General features: G+C 46.3%; 1 protein-coding gene across 3 annotated transcripts in view; it reads right to left on the reverse strand.

Moving 5' to 3' along the window:
* Window positions 1-3,069: 3,069 nt before the first annotated feature.
* The window catches only part of PRR5 (proline rich 5), a 49,849-nt gene continuing 27,916 nt past the window's right edge, over window positions 3,070-25,002 (reverse strand). For all 3 annotated transcript variants that reach the window (XM_026050352.1, XM_026050351.1, XM_026050353.1), the window contains 3 exons: window positions 23,465-23,605; window positions 7,223-7,361; window positions 3,070-4,391 (listed from right to left, as the gene is read on the reverse strand). In XM_026050352.1, the coding sequence (XP_025906137.1) occupies window positions 3,838-4,391; window positions 7,223-7,361; window positions 23,465-23,605 (834 nt within the window). In that variant the 3' untranslated portion in view covers window positions 3,070-3,837. The remainder of the gene's footprint in view (window positions 4,392-7,222; window positions 7,362-23,464; window positions 23,606-25,002) is intronic.

A 25,002-nucleotide genomic window follows, 5' to 3' on the forward strand; every position in this document is an offset into this window, starting at 1 on the left:
AAGCTATGCAATAAGCCTGCTCAGGACATTGTACTGGGGAAGAGTTTGAAATTCCTACGCGTGAGAATACAGGCACAGGTCCTCCCTAGTGAAAACATAACCCAAATATCTAATTTCCCGAGAAAACTAACAAATCCTAAACATCTGGTTCTAGCCCAACCGCTGCTGGGGTTGCATGTACATCCATTTCCCTCTTCTCTCTGCTCAGCTCCCCAGCTTTGGGTTCTTCTCTCAGGTAGGCAATCCAGCTTGCTAATCCAACTAGGCACCACAAGGACCATTTGGGAAAGGACAGGCTACTCCCACTGTTTAATTACTAGCTGTATTAGCTGCCTGAAGAATATTAAGACACCCAGGTGATTGCAGCATTACAAGGGGCTCAAAGCTGAACCCTTCCTGCAAGTCTCCAAAACGTGGGTTCAGGTATGAGCAGCACTGCTGGGGTGAGAGTAACAGTGAGGGGGGTTTCTTCCTGTTGGGGAAAGGTGCAAAGAGGCCTCCAATTATAAAACAAAAATTTCATTCTCCTGGAGGATGTGGTGCTGAGGATTTATGACTTCTTAAAGGAGCTGCATACGTTGTTGGTGGCATCACCACCTCCAGTGGTATCTGAGGATTTTTCCCCCTCAAACTTTTGATTCTCGGGAAGAATTCTTAAGTGACAGCTCTGAAATGACACTGCAGAGCTCAGGGACACGAAGGAGATGAAAGACTAGGATGGAGAAAGTCTAACTAGCAACACAAGGTCTGTTTGTTCCACCACATCCTCATTCCGCCAAGTGCCGACCGAGCCCCTTGGCTTTTCCAGGTGGCAGCACATGGGGTTTTTTTGCACAGCAACATGTGTTGGCATTGCCACTTTCCCAGCTCCCTTGCCACTGTGTCATGCAGAGTAAGAAGTCACAAGTTTGCAGAGCCCATGCCCCTGAGGGCACATATTTTGGACCTGAATTTTAGCAAAAGGGCCAAGATGGTTGCTCTTCTTGCCCATATGTAAGCTCCCAAGCTCCAATAGCTCATGGTTCAGCCAGCAGCCTACGGGAGCTGCTGGTACCAGCAAGCACGTCTGTCTCAGTGACAGCAGCGACCAGAAAAGCTTGCCAGGAACCAACTGAAAAATGGGAAGACATTTCCTCCGTTTTCAAGCAAAACGGTCCCTGTTTGGGCAGTGTGATTCACAACCAGTTATTCTGCTAGTGCTGATTGTACTTTGGGGAGCTGCAGTATTTCTCTGCAGCTACTCACAGTGTTGGTGTCGCTGCTCCTTTTGCTTGCAGAGCTCACCCTGCAGCGCTGACGAGAGGAACAGTAAGTGCCAGCAGGTGCTCAGTATATCTCTCGGAGGGCTTGGAAACCCATCCCAAGCAGGGAAGGGCAGCAAACACCTTATCTAAGGGGTTGGGATGTGAAATGCCTCAGCTGATGGTAGCATGGAGAGGACGGGCTGACAGGGAATGCTCCTGCAGTCATAGCCACCACCTACATGTTTTGATATAAACTTGAAGCAGAGATAAAAGCCACTCAGTCACCACTGCAGGAGGGAATTTCTCTTCAACTTGAGGTTTTCAGACTCTTTTTAGCAGAACTGCTGGGTTTATATGTTTTCTCTAACTAATAAGCAGGCCTTAGATGCAGCTGGAGCTGGTCTTCTCAACCTGAGTTTGCTCCTTCTTCAGTAACTACCCTGAGAAAAGCCTTTGCAGAGCAGATAAAGCAGACTTCTATATCCAACACATTTGCTTGGGGAGAGTCAAACAGAGCTCAGTTAGCTCTGAACAACTGCCACAAATGGAATACCATTTTAGCATCATCAGGTTAACCTACTGCAACTCCAGGAAACCCAGATCCTTACCATTCCAGAGGGGATAAGTAAGAGCCTCTTCCTTCTGGCTCAGCAGCACTGCAGAACACACTCACCACCACCCAGAGGCAACAGATGACTCACAAGACACTTGCGCTCCATTCCCTTAAATACTCCCTCCACTCTGTCCCAGCTGGTAGTCACACCTTTTGGGGCTGGCCTTGCTCTTTTCCCCTTATCTCTCCCCTCCTGCCCCCAACGTTGTTCTGATGAATGGGCCTAAGTCTGTATATGTGTGCTGTTAACGTAAGCCAACCTATAGTCTTCCTGCTGCCAGGGTAAGCAAGGTTGCAAAATCCCTTTTTCTGACCTAAGAATTTGGGAAGCGCTCACATCCTGCTCAAGGATGTCCTGCTTTGCTAGGTTTGTGGCTGTTGAGGCATAGAAGAACTTCCTTATTCTTGGAGCTTTTAAACCTGACTTCAGTGCCTACCTGCAGGGGAGGGCTGGCAGTTGAACACAGCGGACACCAAGGAGCATGACAGGCACCTAACCCTGGCCTCCTCCTTGCAGTTCCTTCCTCCGTTGAGTCTCCCAAATCTCTGTATTAAGGGGAGCCTGCCCATCCATTAGGGACCCAAAAACTCCAGCAGAGAAGCAGGAAGGCACAAAGAGACTGAGCTAATGGTTTCCAGAAGACCAAGTAATGAGGCCAACAGAAACGAAGCATCAAAAGCCAAGCCTCGAGTCTGGAAATGCAATCCAAACTTGTGGCAGTCTGGTGAGTGTCAGTGCAGGCGCAGAGCTGAGCTGGCAGATCTTGCAGCACCTGTACCAAAGCCCGAGGTGTCGCCCGACCCGCTGGTGAGCAGTCCTGCCAAGCAGTCCCCTGCAGCAGGCAACTTGCTCTTCATTTCCTGCAGAATCCTCGGGTCAAACATAATAAAAATAATGTAATGTTGCCAGTTCCAGTCAGCAGCATGTGTATCAGTCCCCTGGAAAGCCACTGGCACGGATGCTCTAGCTTGTTACTGCTAGGCACAATCAAAGGGCTGAGAGTGTTCTGGATCAGAACAACTACAAGGCTCGCACTCCCCAACTATCAATACATAATTTACAGTATTCCTTTAAGAACATAAATATATTCCTTATTCCTACAGTATTCCTTTAAGAACATAATTATATAATGAGGATTTTGCCACGAAAACATTTTGCATGTTTTTATTTATTGAGGAAACGAGTAACTTGGCTTGTGCTGGACGCTCTCCACACAGCAGACACCGCAGGAGCTGACGGTGCACAGAATTCCTGGCAGTGCCATGTTAAGTACACCCAGGGCAATGCAACACGGTCCTAAGGGCCAGTTTGAAGACAATGCTCTCCCAGGCACAAGGCACTGGCTGGGAAACAGAACATTAAGACAAGAGCCTTTGCATGGCATCAGGTAGCACGTTTCTGTTTATTTGCCTTTCCCAAGGGCTCTAGTCATCACTGGGAGTGCATACAAGATGTACAGTAAAAGATTAAAAGACTTCTTTACCACTGTTTTCTGTGGCATGAAGGGCCACAAACTTTGCTTTTTGGTTTTTCTTTTTTTTTTTTTTTTTTTTAAGAATATGTTTCTGTGCTCTGCCTGAGATGTTACTGTCCAGAGAACAACCTGAACTTTTACAGGAATTTCTTGAAGTAGGTAAAAGTGATCACAGCTGTTTGGTAGGCTCTCTTACCGAGCAAACATTGCCAGGAGCACTAAGAGCAAGTTGCCAGACACCTTTCAGTTTGTGAATCTCCATGTTTAGAAAGACAGTAAGAAATGAGACCGCAGAGCAGGTGGGTACCGAGGTGCCGGGGGTTTTTCTCCCCTGTTCCCACCTCTTGTCACCTGTTCCGAGTGTGTATTTCAGTGCAGTGGTGGTGACCTGCACCTGAGGGGCTGGTCCCTAGGCATACACAGCTCACCCACAGTCTGACTGCTCGCATTAGTAACTTCCATGTAGAATATATTAAAACCCAAGCTCTGTCCCCTGACGTCACCTTCACATGATGCTCTGTCTGTTCACGTCCACGTTGTAGGCCGACGAATTGGAACAGCCTCGGCCAAAATCTATGAAAATACCTTCAGAATCGGAGTCGATGGACTCCAAAATCTGATCCACTATATTCTCAGGGCTGGAAGAAGGAACCGAAATCAAGGCAGGGTCCCTGTCCAGCTCAAAAGACCTATGTGGGTCATCCATAGGGTGAAACAGTCCTTTTTGTGGTGGCTCAGCTGCGTTGAGTTTGCTGGAACATTGCACTGAACCAGCGCCAGACCTTTCCTGGTCTCCTGAGAGCGAGTTCTTTGTGGCCGTCACGGAGCTCTTGGAACCACTGTCCATGATAGTGGTGAGATTGGAGTATCCCTGGAGCTCCAGGCAGGAGGTCATCTCGGAAACGGAGTGCCTCCGGATGCCCGTGCCGTTGGCAGCGATGGCCTCGCTCTCGTACTCGGCCACGGGCGTCAGCAGCGGGTTGTTGTAGCTCTTGGATCTCACCACGGGGTTCTTGGCCAGGATGTCACCTGACTTGGAGCGCCTGAAGTACCGCTTCTCTGGGAACAGACAAAGACACGGGTCACTATCTACTGCACGTGCCACTCCTATGGTATCACAAACTACAGGTGTGGACAAAGAAGAGGCAAGGGCCTAAGGACTTCAAGTCTTTCTTAAACCACAGAAATTTTTTAAAATACCTTGGCCTGGCTTTATCTACCCACGGGATTCACATTTTCTAGCCCCCTTTAGTGAATTAAAGGCCATTTTTAAACATGATATCTAAGATTCCCTTATATGATTTCAGCAGCTGCAGTAAAATACTACATACCGTATATCACTTGAGATGCAGTTGCAAATGAATTCGGAATGGGAAATTCTGCCCTTAATTATTTTTGTTTGTAAAGGTTATCACTAATTGCTAGTAGTTGAGCGGTGTCTGAAAGCTAACTTTGCACCAGGTCTAAGGGAATCGGGCTGTGTTTCACTTTACCCCTACTTGTGCTCTCAAAACCTCATTTCTTCCCATCAAACCAAAACTGTATTGTTACCAATCTCCATACGAAAGCAAGGAAGCAGCCACTCAACTCGGGAAAATCAGGCCCCTGCAAATCTAGGACACAAGGAGTAAAGCAGGCAGTTCTTACTAACCATTTTCAAAAAACTTAGATTTGAAGCACTGCTCAGAGGCCACGCAAGCAAAGAGCACCATGATCCTTGTGCAGCGTGAGCTGGGTTGCAGCAGTTTGGGGGAATAAACCTGCCCTCAGAAATTTTATTTTTCCTATGGAAATTTTATTAATGCTGCTTTTGGCCAAGTGGGTTCTTTCCAAACACTGAGCAGTAGAGGGCAGCAATTCAGCACGGAGATCCTCGGCGAGTACTTCAGCACTGCAATGTTCTCCTGGAGCTAGATCATCTCTTTCTAACTAGTGGGGAGATTTCACACTGCTAAGACTCATTTGTATTAGAAAATGTGGTGTGACTAATCTCCCTTTTGGAGTTTTCTGCCTGCTGCTGTCTCTTTGCCGTCTCCAAAAAGGGAATGAGGGACAGGCTGGAAGGTGACCGCAGTCACTGGATATAAACTGCCCACTTTAAATTATGATGCAGATGTCGGTATCTCCTCCAGCCCATACTGTTTCCTTCAGAAATACTCTTCTCTTCTAAAGTTGTACCAACCTGTTTACCTGGACAGAGATTAGTCATATGCTGCACAAAAGGAAAATAAAAACCTGCACTTCAAACTGCATTTTGCAGATTTGTTTTGCCTCAACACTGAAAACTGAGGGAGCCGAGTTCACTTTCAGACCTTGTCCTTGTTGATCTGGCATTCAGAGAAGCATTCCTGGTGCGACCGTGCCAGGAAAACTGCTTGCTCTGGCTTTTTGGTCACATCGAGGTTGGGCTGGAAGGGAAGGCCCTCCAGATGGAGAAGAAAGGGGGGCAGCAGTCCCACAAAAAATATTGCTTTAAATCCTACCACCAAATAGCTGGACAGAACTCGAGGCGTTCATTTAAAAGTAGCAGGGACTTTTGTGCTCAACTCCCTTGGAACCAACCAACCAACCTCACCATCTTCTGCAATCACAAGGAACATTTATTTTGTAGAAACCTATTTCACTGGAATTTTATTAGGCCTTAGGTACTTTTTTTTTTTTTCTTTTGGACCTGACATACAAAAGCCTGTACTCAGAAAACATCAATTTGGGAATATATTTAAATGCCTGTGGCCCTTTAATGGCAAGTGACAAACATAAAGTAGTAATTTTGAACCATTTTCCATAAATAACTGGCCTGGATTTGTTCACGTAAAACTGATTTGTTTCTTATAACTGGCCTGGATTTATTCACGTAAAACTGATTTGTTTCTTAAGTGCCTATTGCAACGCAACCATTTTTTTCCATTCAGCTTCAGGGGAAAATCAACTACCTTAATGACCATTCCTGGCAAGCAAACAGATGGAATTGCCTGCATAGAAAACGCACCATTTAACCCATTTGCTCCTCTGCTTTCTCCATTCAAGCAGGCTATCGCTGTATTTACATATAAGTCTTTGGGTACAATTTGCCACATTTCCCTTTCGATTTGCGCTGCTAGTGTCTCCCTTGCACTTACATCAGATCCAATTAATAAAGGGGCTTTTCAAAAGACCCCCATCCTAAGGCCTAATCTTGCCTTTGCAGGAGTCCCTGAACGCTTTGGTGCTCAGGATGTCACGGACAATAAACTGGAAGGGACTCAACAGTCACCTCGTCGGCCCCTCTGCCACGAGGCAGGACCGCGTGTACCCACCCTGCTCCTTATGGGTGCTTATGTGGCATGCATAGAGGCCTTCTAGTAATGGGTATTTTTCTCCAGGCTCCAGAAAGAGCTTATTCCAGTGTCTAACTGAGGTGGCCCTGGGAAGTTTCCCTTCCGTGGCATCGGAGCTGCCCTTGCCATGCGGGATCAACTCTGTTTTGCTTCTCTCAGCAGCACGGAGATTTCCTTTGGACCTTCCCCTCTGCAAAAAGCTTTTGCGTGTTTGCAGGCTCAGCACGCATTCTTCTCAGGGCCCCATTCCCACTCTCTTTACAGCTTTAAACCACTTGGCACCGTCTTTGTGCACTGAGGAACAGCGCTCTTCACTCCAGAAACAGGGCCAACCTTCTCATTCAAAGGTACAGTGGAAAAGTGAGATATACACCCTAGACTCATGGGTTTAAAATAAAAAGCAGTGCTACAATGATGTGCTTTGCTCTAAGGGCACATCCCCAACCTTGCCTTGGGAAGGAGCCTGGTCACGCTGGGACAGCAGACACGGTCTCCTCTTAGGTGGACCTTGTGTGGGGCAGCCTGTCAGGGAGGCGCTCCGTGCTCTGCCAGCAGAGCCACGATTGTTCTTACCCAAAATACAGGCGGCATGTGTGAAGGGTCCGTCGCTGGAATACAGGCCATACGTGCCCAAGTAAGGAGAAACGACTTTCTGGATCAGGGATTCCAGTTTCAAGTAATCTTCAGTAACTCCTTTCGACTCGTGAACCCCCTGAAAGAGAGAGGACACCCCGGGTGAACGCTGTCTCCTTGAGCCAAACTCTTCCTTTGCTCATGGGCATGGAGAGACAGCAAGTCTCTTCATCATGGCTGATTCCTCCTCCTGGAAAGCCAGATGAGATGAGATGTGGAGAGACCAGCTGGAGAGACCTCCCCCCCACCATGCAGGAACTCCATGAATGCTTGGAGAGGGTCAGTATCAGGTGTACAAAGCTGCATCCATGGGCAATGCAGGATTAACTCTGGAAAGATCAACTAAATACCTCCCTGGGCTTTTTTTGCTATCGTAAACCCGCACTGACCACGCAGAGGAAAGATGAAGCAGCTCTGGATGCTGCACCAGGGGCTGGTACCACGAGGTGTCACTGCCATCAAAGCAATGCCACCAGGATTAAGGAAAAGATAAAGCCAGGACTCTGAAATACCCCTTCCAAGATCTTTTCAACAAAATATACTTCTGTTGAAACACGAATTTGTAAGCATAAATATATATATTTACACTGAGGTGCTTTCACAGATCCTTGGCACTTGTTATCCAGGCAAAAATCACATTAAACCCACTCATGGTAAGATTCGAACATAGCAAAAGCTTTTGCTTTCAGCACTTCATTATCCCATTCCACCCAGGAGTGGTCTTAAAAGGCTGGGCACTTGCCAGGTAAGTGCTGTGACCTGGGGGTCTCTCTGCACTTACTGCTGCCTGGTCAGAGCCCTTTCTACTCATGTGAAGGATTCCCCTTGTTCCTCAAAGCACATCCACATGTCAATGCGGCTCTGTACAGATGTAGGATATATATTTTGATGTATCTTCTCGTAAAGTTAAGACCATAAATGTCAAATTCAGTGGGAATTCAGCAGATTTCAGATTGTCAAAAGCCCAATAAACACGCCAGAATCAAAGAAGCCAGAGAGACGCATGCGGTCACATGAGTAAAACTGCAACACTTCCTTCAATACGTGAAGGGATCCTGATGTCCAGGATGCATCTGTTGCTTGGTATGATTCCCCAAAAAGTGTCTACAAAAAAAAATATTGGCCTGAGTGTTTGAGAATATGAGTTTCTGAGTGGTGTGTTTTGCCTCTGGGCTGCGGTACTTGGCTGACGGACACGGGTGGCCACGTTCCTGCTCCTCCACTTGAGAGAAGTTTGTGCATGAAAAGTAATAAATCACGGCTAACTAAGCAGAAACAGGAGCTCCACCAGTGGAGTTAAAGAACGGATAACAATCTTTGGAAATGTGCTACGTCCTTTCAGGCTTCACAAATACAAATAGGAAAGTGAGGGCACAGGCAGTGAGTCTGAAAGCTTGGAAGACCGCGGTAGCTGCAGAATGAACCCATGCTATTCGATCAATTAAAAACTGATAAAAATAACCTAGAAATAACTCAGGAGGCTTGGTGAAGGTGCACCTATTATTTTAAACTAATTTCTGACATGTTCATAGAATCACAGAATCCTTAAGGTTAGAAGTGACCTCAGAGGTCATCTAGTCCAACCTTCCTGCACACGCAGGGTCACCTAGAGCACGGGACATAGGGCAGCATCCAGGTGGGTTTGGAAGATCTCCAGACAAGGAGACTCCACAGCCTCTCTGGGCAGCCTGTGCCAGGGCTCTGTCACCCTCACTGTCAAGAAGTGTTTCCTTAAGTTCCTGGGGAACTCTTGGTGCTGCAGTTTGTGGCTGTTTCCTCTTGTCCTGTCGCTGGCCACCACTGAAAAGAGGCCACCCCATCCTCCTCACTGCCTCCCTTGAGGTATCTATAGACACTGATCAGGTCCTCCCTCAGCCTCCTCTTCTCCAGGCTGAACAGGCCCAGCTCTCCCAGCCTTTAATCTCGCAGCCATCATGATCATATCAAATTCATAACCCATTCCCATTGGCAAAGACCGACATCTCAGGCCATCAGTTACCTCCAGACCCAGCTTCCTAGATATGATATACAGCACTAGCAGCAAAAGTACTTAGCATTGCTCATGCCCGGAATCTGGGACAAGGCTTTATTCCCTTCTCTGTGTTTAAGCGTTATTAATTCTTGTGAAGAAGCATAGCTAAGCTGAGGAGAATGAACACAGAGAATTACCAGTTGCCCGCAACACAACTCAAGTTCTTCTCTCTCTGTGTTATCCTCCGCCCTTCTTTTCACTCCAGCTTTTCTTAGCTGCTCCCATTCAAGCACAGAGACTACAAAATACCATTTTTTTACAGTGTAAAACCTCCTTCTGTGACCCTGGCCAGCCATTAGTTGGATCCCTCTGTCTGGCAGTCATTCACTTTCGAAACAAACTGAAAAGCCAGATATGGGTCTGAGGGGGCGAGGAGTTCAAGTGGGAAGGGGTGTGTATCAATATATACTCGTAATAAATGGGTATTTTAAAAAGCAAAGCATCCTTTCCCAAATCTTTAAGTAATTACGCTTAAACGCTGCATGAAAGTCAGTTTGTGATTTGCATCCATGCCAAAGCGGTTTCTGAGAAACTCATGGCAGGATTTAAAATGCACCAGTATAAAAAGGTTTATTTATTTTCTTGCTATTTTGGTAGCTCTTGGTTCTTCTTATACTTACTGCTTGATATCTTATTTGTTTGGCATGTCAAAATATAGCAGTAAAGCAAAAGTTGGATGGAGCAGGCTGGCTGCTTAGCTTACAGGAAGCCATGTCACCATCTGGAGGAAAAAAAGGACAACTTGGAGCAGCAGCAGTAAAACAGAGGCTTTACCCTTATCTTTTGCACAAAATATACTCTGCAGACATGCAAAAACTAACTCTAAAATATTACCGTGACCATCAATGAACCCAATTCCATTTTAGCAGGGCTTTCCTGCTTCCTTCAGAGTGTTAGATGTATCTATTAAGCGCCTTTCATAGGCTCTCCCTGACCCATTTATTTCCCAGCTGAAGGCCAAAATAGTTAATATCAAACAGCAGCAAGAGCCTTAGCATTTGTGGAAGAGTGTAGCTCTGGAGCAAGTCCTGATTTTGGTTACATTGTTCTGAAATGCAACAGTCACCTCATGATGTTTGGAAAGTTAATAACGTAATTTTTCTGGCGACAGGAGTCTGCCGTATCCCCAGCATCCTTCAAGGCACTGATAATGGTAACTGGAGTCCTGATGGGGTGAAATTCTTGTAAACAGAAAAGGTCGTAGTCAGCATCAAGAAAAGAGATAAATATTACAGAATATAACACAGCACCCAGGCTGCTTACTTCATTACCTCTGATTAAATCGTTTGGAGAAAGAGAACTGCATGTCGCAGTCTGAAAGCATTAAAAGGACCCAGTGCACCACTACTTTTGACATACAGACCCATAAACGTCCCCAGAAGGGTCATACGGCACTGAAGATTGCAGGTTATTGACTTAGGTGTTGGATGTTACTGCCCTCCCAACTAGAAGGTAACTGCGCAATTCCTACCATGACATTAAGGTGCATTGTTCCAGAGAAACATCCCTTGTGCTCGGGAGCAAAACTCATGAGTCGGAACGTGTCGTCCCATCACCCTGGGTGCACTGTCCTGCATCCACCCTGGCTGGGGTCTTAAAGGAACGACCTTTTTAAATAACTTCATATGAAATCAAAAGGGAAAGAACGGGTGGCAGTTTCTCCTTTTGGCCCTGCTAATAAGCAGGCACATTCAGAAGAACAGCAAGGGCGCCAGGGAAGCCCACGGGCTCCTTTTAAAATTTATAGCAATTCTCCAAGCCTCACGGCGCTCCTAAAACGGCCACTGAAGAATCCTTCCTAAATGTAACCTGAAAACCTGCCTCATTTACATTTACAGATGACACATTTACATTGCACAGATTTGCAAATGTACAGGTTACATTTACACGCTCTGCCCCTGCTAGGGGGGCATCTAGGTACACGTTGTGTCTTCATCACAATAACCGAAATCCTTTCCTTTTCGCTTACAAGCCTGCTTAAAAGCACTGCCAGAATGCAAGCACTATGGAAATACATCAGTCCTCAGCGAACATCCTAATGACCACAGACACCACCGCGTCATCTTCAGCCCATCAGGGAGGTGTTCGGGCTGTCTCAGGAATTAATCATCCACTTCCCACCTCATGCTGACCACTTAGGCTCCTGTAACAAAACCCAGACATGAAGCAATCTGCAAAAAAAGAAAAGAAAGACACAGCCCTGACAGGCTGCTTAGGCTGCTGCTAGTCTGGTATGTCTCTAATATTAGAGAGCCAGACTGGAATAGGACACAGAGGTTTGGGCTTCCAGCGTTCCCGTAAGCAGATGCAGAAGATCTTGTGGGAAAGGCCTGGCTTGTGAAAGCTGCAACGGGTCGGAAAGGCAGGAGGTTCAGTGCCACGTGCTGCTTAGGCCTCTCACCCTACAGATCTTGCCGTGCATCACCCTCCTGATGGCAGAAAAGAGAACCGAGCGTATAAATCACAGTTCCTGGAGAGAAAAAGGCTGGAGCGAAAGCCTCGACGTCCTCTGGGAATCAGGCACATGGGAAGAGGACGTCTCACTCAGGCAAGCTGCTAGAAATAAACTGGCTGTTCCTTTTGCTACCTGCTTCTCTTGGGTGTTTTCCGTTGATGCTTCGCGTTACTCCCCTGCAGCTGGATCTCCACCTGGACACAGCTCTTGTGTATTTGATTTCTTTTGTTTTAACTCTTCATCTCCCTCCACTTCTCCCCTTTGCCACCTGCTCTGCCCCGATACCTCACATCGGTCCTGAGCTCCGGGAGTCTCTTCTAGGCCTCACGCGAACCCCAGGCCGTCCTGTGAGCTCTTCTGCTGAGCTCATCTTCCACATTGCTCTTCACCGAAGGCTGCTTCACTTCAGGACAACTGGAAGTTGCCTCAGGCAACTCATTTGTGTCTGAAATACTTAGTCCTCACTCATTTTTGTGTGTCTAAAAAAATCATAAGCCACTATTAAACACCAAGCTACTGCTGACTGCTCAACAATAAACTCCTGTTTTTTCTCAGTATTCATGAAAAGGTCACAGGCCCTTTAAAGTTTTCCATTCTGACTTGTAACATCCACCACTAGTAAGATCCAGAAAGGTCTTCTCAGCCAGATGCCTTTCACTTCCCTTGTAACCACTGAATAATAAAAGCCACCCACATAATAAGCTGTACTTGCACCTCTAAAAAAGGAGACCGGGTCTGCTGGGACATCCTTGGTCTAGGTCTGCTGGGTCCCCATCTGGCCTCCCACCCACGCCTGCTGACATGGTCCTGCCTGGGTGCTGCATGAAAGGAACGTCACTGCAGGAAGATGCTCATGGGGTCAGACACGTCCTGGGCTCGAGGGGTGCCCTGTCTTAACCACAACACAGAAGGGCTGAGAAATGCTACTGGTCTTTTTGCTAAAGGCAGCAGATTCCTCAGAGGAAGGACAAATGCTTTAAGAAATGCACTTCTTCCCTTAACTGCTGGCAGAGCATGGGCCAGTACGACTGACAGAGCCACACACTCAGTGCTGCTGCTCTGGCCAGCACCGGATATTAACAGTTGCTCAACCACCCACAGGAAAACCTGAAACTAAAAGTCACAGGACCCACCACAATGCAGACACCCCATGTATCTATAGTGAAATGCCTGATATTTGGACACCGCTGCGGGCAGAGGCTTGGCACGGGTGCACAGACACTGGTGACCACAGGAACAGCAAGGTCTGCCCTGCAGTTGAGCCCAGGAGATGGCCTTGCTTGCAGGGGCCAGGCTGCACGGTGCCCTCGCAGGCCAAGATTAACCAGTATCTTGCACAGAGTCAGGTCTCACCTTGCAAAACCTGAGCGGCCGAGCAGCAACCCCGCTGTGGCACAGGGAATTGGCAGGAGGAAGAAATGGAGACCCAGGGGCCGCTGGTTCTCCCTGCTGGTGTCAGCTGTGCTGGAGCAAGGGCTCCTTCCTTGCTGCGCAACAGGTTGCATTCTGCATGGGCATCTGCATCCCAACTATGCACATATTTAATATCCCGCAGCTTTTCCACCTTAGATGTGTTACAGCATCACTGAATCACTACTGATCACTGCAGCACAGCAAGGCTCCCACACAACATCAGGATATTCCGAGTGCATGAGGACACTGGGCCCCTCGTTGGCATTTGCCCATGTGGGAAGCCCGTCTGCAAGACCAAGCCCTTGGTTTTATATAGCTTGAGCTTTCTCCATTGCATTTTTGGGGCAGCATCTGGCCTTTGTTTATGCACGGGGTTATTGGATTGAGAACTGATTCTTCTCAGCCTTTGCCATCTTCCTAGCAAGGAAAATACAGCGTATAAAACCAGCTGCAGAGAATCAGGCCAAAAGTTCAGAGAATTCAACATTTTGTCACTAATGCTGATAGTAGGAGAAGGGCATAAAAAAAAAAAAAAAACGAAATAGGGCATACACAGTGTGGGATTTCTTCTAAAATACTGTGACTGCTTCTGACAGCAGCAATGCAAAAACTTGCTGCGTGACAGTCTGCAATAGCCCTTAAGCACAAACAATCTGTGCTAGAAATGGTTTCACTGCAGGGGTGTAGATGGCCAGTAACTGACAGCATTACTAGTTTCCAGAATTTAACCACAGAGATGGAGGGGGACAAAAACAACCAGATTACTAGTTTCTAGAGATAAAAATAATAATAAAAAAAAAAAAAAACCAGCTTACCTCCTGAATTCCCATGAACAGGAAAGAGGATGGATTTAAGGACTTTCCTTCTGCAGTTGCATCTTTGCTACCTAAGAGTTGAGCAAGTGCAATGCTGACCTCGCTCATCCTGCAGAGAAGGATGGGGCTGCTGGCTGTAATCTCCAGCTTAACTCCTAAGGTGCTGGGTTTAAGGGTGATGGAGGCACCTTTCGGGATGTGGGAAGAGGTTGAAGTGAAGAGTTTCCTCTCTGAGGAAAACCCCACAGCCCAGTGGGGGTTTCCTAGTGATCCACGGGGGCCGTGCTCAGCAAGCCTCCCAGAAAGCTGCTTGCTCCTCTGCTTGCAGGCAGCTACACGGAGTAGCAGGCAGCCTGGGGATGGGTTTACTCCATGATCCAGAAGGGCTTTTCCAACCAAAATGATTCTGTGATTCTCTGTCTGGTATATAGAGCAAATGTGTAGAGCACATAGAGCACACAGAGTACACAGAGCAAACTTACAGGGCAGGTAATTACTGTTATTGAATAGCAGGATTCAGTTCTTATGACAATTACTGTTGTAAGAACAACCCCAGTTGTGTTAATGAAGCCGCTGAAGGCCATTCCCATACGTGCTACGTGTCCATTTTTTGTGTATGTTAAAGATTTATGCAGCCAGACATTTCATGGCTGTATCCCTATGAGCCCCTGGCAGTGTTGCCTCCCATCACCTTAGCCTAAACCCAGCGTGTTGGCAAAGCCTAGAATATATGAAGGGTTAAACCACGCCTGGTCTCATCTCTAGCCATCTCCTTTCTCACCCCAGCAGCACTCAAAGCGGGGAAGAGGTGAGGAGTTTGCATGGCAGCACTGACAGAGGCCAGCACTTCCATCCCCACGACTGCCTCGGAAATAAAGATTTTGTCACAGCCACTTTCCTCTTCAGCAAGTGCCAAGTCACGTCAGCGTCAGCGGGAGAAGCAGCTCTGTCTCCCTCTTCCTTTCACTGGTGACACTGAGACGGAGACAAAAGATAAGGAAGACAAAACACCCAGACCCGGCTGGCAGGAGGTTGGTGAGAGTTTCTCAGAATGGCTCGGCTGCAGAAAGAGAGCAAGAGGGTTTTCCTCCTCAGACAGGATCAAACACTAGGGCAAGAAAAGCCTTCCTCTTACCTGCAGGAATCCAGTATATGATTTTTCTTTAAGCTATGGGTTATATACATCGGGTTGCAAAAGACAAGGCAGAAGACAAAGATGGAAGATAAGGAAAAGATATGAAATGATTAGATGGAAGGAAGTTATTTGGAGATTTGAATGTGCTAGTCGAGCTCCTGCCGAAGCTCAACAGCCAGACAGCTAGTAAAGACACAGTAGTGGGTCTTTCACAACCAAGAAATTCACGTTTTAGGTCATCAATAAACATTCATCCTTCAGGATCCTCCCTGCAGCTTCATCCTCCATGAGGAACTGAGCCAGCCGGAGCAAACCCACATGTAGTGGGAATCCATGCAGCAGGAATGGACAACCTGAGCTGCCTCTGTTGAAGGCAAGGTCCCACTACTGACATGGAAAGAACTTTTTCCAAGCTGACTCATCCTTGATTTAATTTAGTTATCTACACAGCCGCCTCCACAGAGCAAAACTTCTGCTTGTTTTCAATTCAAATGTGAAGAACATTGTTGAATATACAATCATATTTGAGAACTTTTGAGAAAGAACTATGAGCCTAATTCCTCCTCTAGTTTCAACAGAGCTGCACTAGCTTCATCCTGCCTGAACATCTGTCCTGGTGTGACTCAGACATGTCAGAAATGGAAATATCCCACAGTTTCTCAAAGGCTTCCTTCTCTTCAGCTAAACAATAAAACCATGATAAAGGCTCATGAATGATACAGGAAGATGATACAGGAGGAACGAGGCGTTTGTCTTTTCCTTGGAGTCCAACAGGATACCTGCAATACCGGCACAAAGATCACATTACCCTTAGCCTTAAAAGACACTTGGGTAACTAAAACCACCAATGTATTTACTTGCCATAAAATCACACTCACGAGGAGATGACGACCTAAGTAGGGACGGTAATCTGAATGCTGCCTGGTCACATGATTAACTGGTTGCCTTTTAATTGCTGTTAATTATCGGGTAGGGGCAAGTTAATGAATTTCACGGTACGCGTAGCGTATCACTCTGTCATGTAGTTGTTTCTGCAGCTACAAGAGAGCAAAGGGTAAGGACGTGAAATTGCCAGCAAGCACCTATTAACCTCGTCCACTCAACGGGCGGTGATGACTCTGAGAGGCGCATTCAGTCCATTCATGGCTTGTCCTGGCCTTTTATTTCGGCAGAAATTCCTTGCAGCTGTCCTGGAGAGTAGGCAACCTTGGAGGAGGAACAAGGACCAACTCCTCCAGGTGCTCAGAAATCCCATTTGTGCCATGCAGGAGGGGTTGCTTCTCCCTTTGTGCTCATCCGTGCTGCCTCCAAGCCCCATCCCATCCTCGTTCAACTAGGGCAAAGAGGATGCTGAAGTGGGGGTAACAGCAGCAAAACAGGACCAGGGGAGCTGGGGGACAGGCCTAGGTGCATTTTGCTCATCTCTCACCACACTTTTGCTTCTCAATGCCTCTTCTGGGGAAAAGCCACAGAACAGGAGACATTATATGGAAAAATCTCCCTCCAGTAATGTTCTGTAGTATGGTTAGGAGAAAGAAACCCAAATCCAAAAACCTGGGAGAAAAATACATCATTCTTGATGGAAAGAGCGAGCTGCTAGAGTCACTTCTAAGCCCTTTCTACAGAAAACCATCCACAGTGTGGGGACACCTCTAGTGGGCAGAGAGAGCTGGAGGGGCCTTGGTCAGTGCCTGCACCACGGCAGTGCTGGGCCTTGACCCAGCTCGGGGACATAACCCAAGGCAGGAGAGGGGACACTGAGACCAGAGAGAGCTGCCCATGAGCACCAGCTTCCTGCCACCCTCTGCATGACCACTGAGCTTGCAGCTCCTCCAGGGTTTCTCCTGGCTGGCCAGAGAGAGAGCAAAATGGTTTGGAAGGAGCACTGAAGGACTGGAGAAGGTGAAGGTGCCTCTTGCATCTCCTGGTGGGAGCTGCTCTGCTTGCCCACTGCCCACCCGGGAAGGTCGGGTTTGTCAGGCCAGGGACACTCAGGAAAAAAGCAATAATATTCACTCCGTTGAGAGCAGAAAGCCGATTAGATAAATTGTGCTTAGGCCTCTGGTTCAGAATTAGAGCTAATTTAAACTTGCTTCTCTTCTTAGTCCTTTAATTCTGCAGATGAATGTCCACATAGGGCTTTAATGAGGCTTAATTAATCTTCTTTGAAAGGTAGCTTGGATTAACTTTCTCACTGAGGTTCCCTCAGGAGAGCCTCGGCGCATTAAAGCACTGCGCCCCAAAGGACCTGCGGGCAGTGGGAACATCTCCTCCTCAGAGGTTTTCAAGGCTCCACTTTTCTATGCTATCTTTATGCCAGTTTTAGTCTAGGGGCCAAAATGGGTCCACAAAGGATGTCTGTGGAGACTAATGCAATTAGTTAGAAACCTCCTCCTCCTTCCCCGGTGTAACTGTAAACTCTGTAGAGACACTGTAATTCACACGAACACCGGCTTGATTTATCTACCTCTTCTTTATTCTCGCCAGTTAAGGTTCTCTCCCATCTATAAGGTTTTGTACAGGTTCTAACAGCCCAGGTTTGTCAATGGAAGCAAATTTCAGGGCTGAGGGCATGTTAGGACAATTTGGTTGAGCCCGGGTTGTACATGCACCTAGCTGACATCAGCTGGAACAACTCAGGGGCTGCAGTTAGGAGCAGGGTCCACAACTGGGTGAATTAACGGCAAAAACGCCCCTTACCAGCAACCCTGCTTGCTGCCCGCTCTCTGCACCTCCAGAAAACAAGCGTTGGGGCTTGAAATAAGGACACATGGACCAGAGCTAAGAGCATTAAGGAGCGGGGGAGAAGCCTGTGTTTTCCCCCCTTGGCTATAACCAAGGAGGGTCTATATTCCCGGGCACAGGAAGCAGCAGCAGAGCCACAGGGTGTGTGGAGACCTCGCTGCTTCCTCCCCATCGCACGGGGGATCCTGCTGCCGTCGCGGCTTTGAAGCCCCCGGCTGGTTCTCAGCACATCCCGACCTGCCTGAGCTCATCCCAAGGTCCACGTGAAGCAATTCCAGCATTTTCTTCGTAATTCCATGCTGAAATGATTCTCGGCACCAGGAAACCGGCACAATAATAGAAAGCATACGAAGGAAAGCAAAAGCAAAAAGGAAAAATACTCCTCACTAGGAAAAAAAGAGGTCACGTTTTTCTTTCAAGAGGATCTTTTCCTTCAAAAAATGAATGCTCTGCCTTGTTAAAAGTCACAGCCATACAAACTCATGGTAGGGTAACAAACCTATGTGAATTTATGCAAGCTGCTCTTACTGATAGAGACAACCAGTAAGAGAGAGATATAGGTATTGCTTAGAAGCAACAATCTTCTTTTATACCCAGAATATTCTGAAATTAAATCTCAAAGCCCAGATTCTCAGTTTTGGGTATATCAGTACAAACTAATATAGGAAACCTCACTACACTTCAGGCACCAGCCTGGCTGTAAGATACCTTACATGACTCCTGATTTAATGCACCCAGCACAGGAAAAGCATCTATGTGCAAGGAAAGAGGAAAATATATTCTTCCACAATCCAGGGTAAACTCTGCTTTTGCATATGGTGACTTATATTTATATAGAGAGTATGATACAGTTATTTTTAGGTTTCCAATTCTGCACATTTTACCAAACTAGGGATTAAAATGGTAAAAACAAGAGGAAAAGCACCCAGAAACCTCACGCACACCCCACTTGGCCCAACCCTCGCTCCCGGTCCAAAAGCCTTCACAAGGCTACCTCAGAAAAGCAAGAGCCCAGCATGAAACCCTTTGGCCACAGCAAACTGGCCTCACTTGCCGTGCTTCCCAGTGCGACGTGGAAAATCTGCTTCCCTGCAGCGAGAGCCCCGCGGTCTCCCGACAGCACAGGGCGTTTTGTTTGGAACCATCAAGCTGCTCTTTGCACTTGCTTGCGGCTCCTGCGAGGAGCTTTCCCGCCCCTTTCAAGTGTGAGGAGCCACACAGGCAGGTAGGGACATCGAGAGAGAACAAACAGGGCCCACCGGGCAGTTCTGCGCATTTTGTCTTTTTTTGTCTCCCTTTACAAAGAGAGACAACAGGCAAGGGAGCTCTGGCGAAGCTCAGAGAAGCCGAAAAGGAAACCACAGGTTTTATTTTTCTCTTTGGAGCTGGGGTTTAGTGAGGCCTCATCCCTCAGCATGACAGAGACGGTGCTTTGCTTTTCTCTGCTTCTCTACTACCTCGGGTTGCCCGGAGAGATTCTGTGAACTGCAACAATCCTGCTGTCAACCAAGAGATGTAGATAAACACTCTGTTATTCTCCTGTCCTGACTTTCTCAGACCTCAGGAAAGATACCTGGAGATAAGATGTTCCCGTCTCAGTGGTAAAGGGCTTCTTTCACAATATGTGATTTGAGAAATTAGTCACATTTTGTTTACCTTCTTGTGGTAGTTTTGCTCTCTTTGGTTCACAGAACACAAGGGAGAAAACTCCTTTCTAATCTCTAATTTTGCTTATCCCTCTTTCTCCTGCTTCCTAATTCCAGCCCAAGAGAAAGGTCACCGAGGAGAGACTGTTGACACTACAGAACATATACGTGAGCTCCTGCATATATTTTGGCGCTGAAAAGCAGTTTTAGTTCTTCTTCTTTTACCTGTCTCATTCACAACCTTGCTCTTTAAGGCCCTGCAAGGCATACGAGCGTTTCGGAGGCATCCTGAGCATCCTATACTGTCTATGAGCAACCATGTAGGATAAACATTTCAGGCAGGTGGCAACAGAAAGCTTGAGCTTTCTGGTTAACCTCCCTTTAAGTGCAAAGAGATATTGCTCTTTCCATCCACCCTGGGGCAGTAGCCCACCTGGTCACAACCAGACCAGGTTATATCCCTGGATATATCCAGGTTACCAGGATATATCAACAACCAGGATCACAACGAGGACCAGGTTATATCCCGAAGTGAATGTACTGGACTGGAGAAGCTGAGTGCACTAATTAACCGGAGGATTAATTTCCATTCCTTTAAGTGGAGGGTACCTTAGCTACACAGTTAGCCACTACAATAGCTGTAATAGCTTTGTTGCAGAAATGCAAGTTCTTCTTTCCTTCAAAGAGGAAGTACAGAGAGAAGACAGGAGTTTTCTCTGCCTGTTTTACCTTTGATGTCTTCAACACAAGGAAACGGAGGAATCTGGCTCTGTGGGCAAACCATGAGGCACGTCAGGTTGGTGACCCCTTCTGTCCCAGCTGTATCACCACGTCCTGGGCAAGGGTCTTAAATACCTGGTACGGACCCTTCCAGCAAGCAGTGTACAGAGGAGAGGATGAAAGAGCTGATGCAAAGAAGGAAAAACTATCACCCAGACAACTAAGTCTGGGCATCAACTTCATTCCAGGCTCCATTTTATTCTGGAGCTCTTTAGCAGTGGCTCTTTTATTCTCCTTGTGGGGCCTCTGGCACAGGGCAGCCCCCTGAGCAAGCAACACACGAGTAACATGCACTGGCTCTGTGCTGTGACACAAGGCAATGAAATTATACTGGAATTTTCCTGAAACCAATTCAACTGCCCATCCTCAGGCAAAATGTGCTTGGCTGGATCAGCACCTACCTCCTGAATAAAGTTCAAGGATTGTTACAGCTTCTGTCTCCTCTTTCTCCTTATAAGTTCCCTTCTCCTCCGTAAGAAAAGCATCTTCTCTCGATAAACTGACAGAGATCTACCTCTACACCAGGACAAGCCAATATATGATTATACCACTTGTATCCTGCATTAGTTACAAAACCCATCGCTTCTTTAATCCAGCCTAACAGGACAGACTGGTGCACGCCAGTATGTGACCTTCAGCTGAAGTTACAGCTGCTGCCTGGAACCAGATGACCTGCACTGGAGTGATGCAACCGCCGCCTGCAGCCGTCCAGGACCGAAGCACGGCTGGCTTGGCATCAGGAGCAACACTTCCTCAGGGTCAACATGACTAGACTCACCTTCAGGTCTCAGGAAGCCGCTGCAGTGTCACTGAGCTCGCTATGGAAGAGATATCCACGGTTGATGGAAACACGGTTAGACAGTGCCCACACCAAGACCTCTTCTCTCAGTGTAGGAAACCCACACGCACAAGGTCACCACGCGTTTCTGGACAGCTGAGTTGCTCTCTCAGCTCCAGTCCTATTCACACACTAGCTTAATCCCAAGGAAATTCCATTATTACGCCACAAATGTATAATTTTTGCCTTTGCTTAGCCTGACATTTAAATTTGGGAGACAGACTTAGCTATGAAATCAAGTTAATTGACTAACACTACTAAGCATGTAACTGGCTCGTTCCCAGCCCATTTCCTGACCCTTTACTGTAACTTCCATTAGCTTTTAAGCCTCAAGCTTGGCAGAGCTATTGCCAAGAGAGGACGTTCCTCACCAGGTTCCCCACCATACAGCTGCAGCTAACACATGCAGAAATGAACACCCAAGGTCAAGCTGCCTCCCACTTTATTATTATTATTCCATCAGCAGCCTTGCAATGAGACTGGATTTGTCTTTACCCTCTAATTTGGCATCTACCTTATTAACACATCCAGTTGCTGGAGAAAGCAGATTTGCCATGAAATCGCTTGCTGTAGGAACTGATCCTGGCAAGTGGCTCCACGTCAGCTCCTATGAATTTCCTAAATCAAGAGGCTACCTAATTCACCAGAAGCAGGATCCTAATCACAGCTAGTGCGGATTCTTTTGAAAAGAAAGTTTAAACAAGCCAAGAAAACTCCACCCTCAGAAAACTAGGGAGATCTGTCAGCAGTGATGCTTCTGAAGCCTGATTTCAAAAAGCAAATTACCAAAGTCTCCAAGAAGGGATGAGGTCTGATAGGCCACCTTCCTGCGATTAAGGTATTCCTGATGGTGCTCTGTAATGTGGAATCTCTGGTGTCTATTAGCACAGTTTCGTTCACAGCTCAATTATGTGAATTCTTTGATGTCTCATTATGCAGCTAAGCCCATGCTCTATTTTCTCCCGGAGGCTCCTCTGCTCTCTCCAGACACTAATTTCCATGAAGCTCATAGAACTTAATATCTCGGAGATAGCTGTCGCTGCGCCACAATCAGCCAAGTTTCAAGAAGCATTTGGGCAGAGGGAGGTTAGGGAGAGGCAGATAAGGGGGCAAGCAGGCAGTGCTATTGCCTAAGTATCTTTTCAGAGAGATCTAGCTTAAACACACCATTATACACCCCAACATATGTGCACTGTGATAGCAAGGCTGAACTATCCGTTCTTGATCCAGCGGAGATAATCTTATTCCTCGCTCCATTTTCATCACTGGCCTTCAGATTATCCCATCTTCTAAAACTAATCCAGATGCAGCACCACTTTGCGTGACGAGGATAAGCAAAGTGACTTCAAGTGTGAGAAGCTATATTCTTTTATTTGCTCTGAATCTGTTTGTTTGTAGTAAGAATAGCAATAAAAAGATGACCACTCAGGAAACTCCCAGCTTTCCTCACGCCTTAAGAATTCCAGTCCTGGCTCTCTCCCTCTGCTTCATCCCTCGTCTCCTCATCACACACTCATGCTTCTCTTTAATTAAGAAAATATTTTCTTAAATGTGCTTTTATTCCTGCATTTCCTCTTTTTGCTTCTTGTTAAACAGTCTAATACTGAAAGAAAATATCAGCATCTGATCTTGTACCTTTTTATGTCTACATTTTTGATGCAATTTGGTCATAGTGGCTGAAAATATGGTTATTTCTTAACAAAATTAAAATTAAAATTTCTTCACTGTGAGGGTGACAGAGCCCCGAAACAGGCTGCCCAGAGTGCTTGTGGAGTCTCCTTCACTGGAGATCTTCCAAACCCACTTGGACGCAGCCTAAGCTCTAGGATATGTTCTAGGTGACCCTGCGTGTGCAGGGGGTTGGACTAGGTGATCTCTAGAGGTCCGTTTCAACCTTAAGCATTCTATGATTCTGTGATTCTATGATTATGATACAACCACAAATTGCATATTCACGTTGTTGCCTACATCAGCTGTGAATCTTTGTGCTCCAAATCACCAGTGGTGCAACACACAACTTTTAATGGAAGTCATGGTAGTACCACAAAGATTGGCCTTCTTGCAAAACTCACTATTTTGCAGTCTGCAGTTGCAAAAATAGTCTTTATTCTCAAATCCCCTTGATCTTAAGGCACGTTTTCTAGGAGTCTAGATCCTTTTTCTAGATATGATGGAGACAACATTTAATTGCATGGGATGGCTGGTGTTCTGGGGAGAAGTTTTCAATAGAGACTCAATAACAGAAGCTACTTTAGAAGATTTGAGCAATGCAGTTGGGAAAGACAGATAAAGAAAATCACCTGAGGAAAAATAACAAATTTACCTGGAGTATTAACAGCATCTGGATAATAGAAGGTGGAACTCTGGCTCTGGAACGTGATAGTGCATCATCCAACTTAATATTGAGGGTAATGATATTCCTAAAGTGCAGAAGAGCCAGCTGCCGAACAGAGGGTTCCTTCCCCTTGGAAAGAGAGACACAACAAAATGGATTATGAACTGCGCAAAAAAGAGTGTCAAAATTCCGAGGTGAAATTCTTTCCTCTCCTCCTAAAGGATTACCAGAATGGCACACATGAGTGCAAAGCAGAGGCAATATGATAAAGGACACAAAACAACCCATAAACACTCACCATGAATTTGTTCTATTTGACAATACTGACTGCTACAGACAAAGACCAAGTGTGTATTTGCCAAGAAAAACTCATCTCAGCTATGAAGACAGTGGGGGCTTGAAGAAGAATCTTACATGAGTGCAGAATATGCGAGAACATTTTGTATTTCAAAAGCAGTAAAATGAACAGAAAATTAAAAAAAAAAAAAAACTTTTTAAAAAAAAATATATATATTTTTAAAATCCATTATTTTAAGCACTGGCCGAGCATTTGCTCTTTAGATTGTGTTAGGAATCGTAGCTGCAGTCTGCCTAGAATCCTCCTTCCTCCCAGAGTTTGGGAAATTTCAGCATAAGGCAAGAAGAGAGGTGAAGTTTCCAATGCATCTTCAAAGACATCTTTTTGCAATGTAAGAATCACTTCTCACTGGAAGAAGTCTCCTCTGAAGAATATGAGGCTAGTTCTCTGCTGGTGGAGATTAACACCGCTTGCCTTACGTCTGCTGAGGAGGCGTCAAACCATTCCAGTTGCTGTGATTAGGATTTATTCCTTGGATATATGTGGCTGTAGTTGCACACTCTTGCCCGCATTTCTGAGTGCTGCCAGTCAAATATTTACCTTTCTGGAAGTCCTGGCATCCACCTAATGTTGACTTCTCTTCATTTAGAATAAAGTCCTCTGACACTCCCACCACTTCTTTTCTCTTAGAGTAATTATATATAATGAAGAGGGTCCCAAATCTGCTTAAAGCAGTAGTGAATGGTATTTCCAAGAGCGTATAAGCACAAACTGTGCCTAGAACATAAGGCACCCAGATCCATTTGAAATTACATAGGACTTGGTGCTTACTCCCTCTAGGCTCCCTTGAAAATTCAGGCTATTAATTCCACTTAAAAGATGAGGAGTCTCGTGTGGCTGCATTATTTTCAAAGGCTCAGAAACATGGCAGTGAAAAAGAGGTATTTGGTGCAATTTCCAAAACCTTCTAAGGGAATTCTAATTCAGGTAAGTGTCTTTGAAATCATGCTGAGAGCCTACCTACATTATCAGGTAGACTTGAATTTAGATTAGGTGGCACTTATAAAAAATCCAGCCTGGGGTTCTAATAGGTTTTCAGTCAACGGGCTATCCAGTCTCTACATGTCTTCTGTTTTAGAATCATTTTTTTTTCTAAAGCTACAACTCTGCCACAGAATTAAGATTGCATGTTTGCAGTTAATTGCAGATGGAAACAGGATTGGTAACA

Source organism: Nothoprocta perdicaria, unplaced genomic scaffold (genome assembly GCF_003342845.1).
Source record: "Nothoprocta perdicaria isolate Ctin4 unplaced genomic scaffold, notPer1 scaffold_68, whole genome shotgun sequence".
Lineage (NCBI taxonomy): Eukaryota > Metazoa > Chordata > Aves > Tinamiformes > Tinamidae > Nothoprocta > Nothoprocta perdicaria.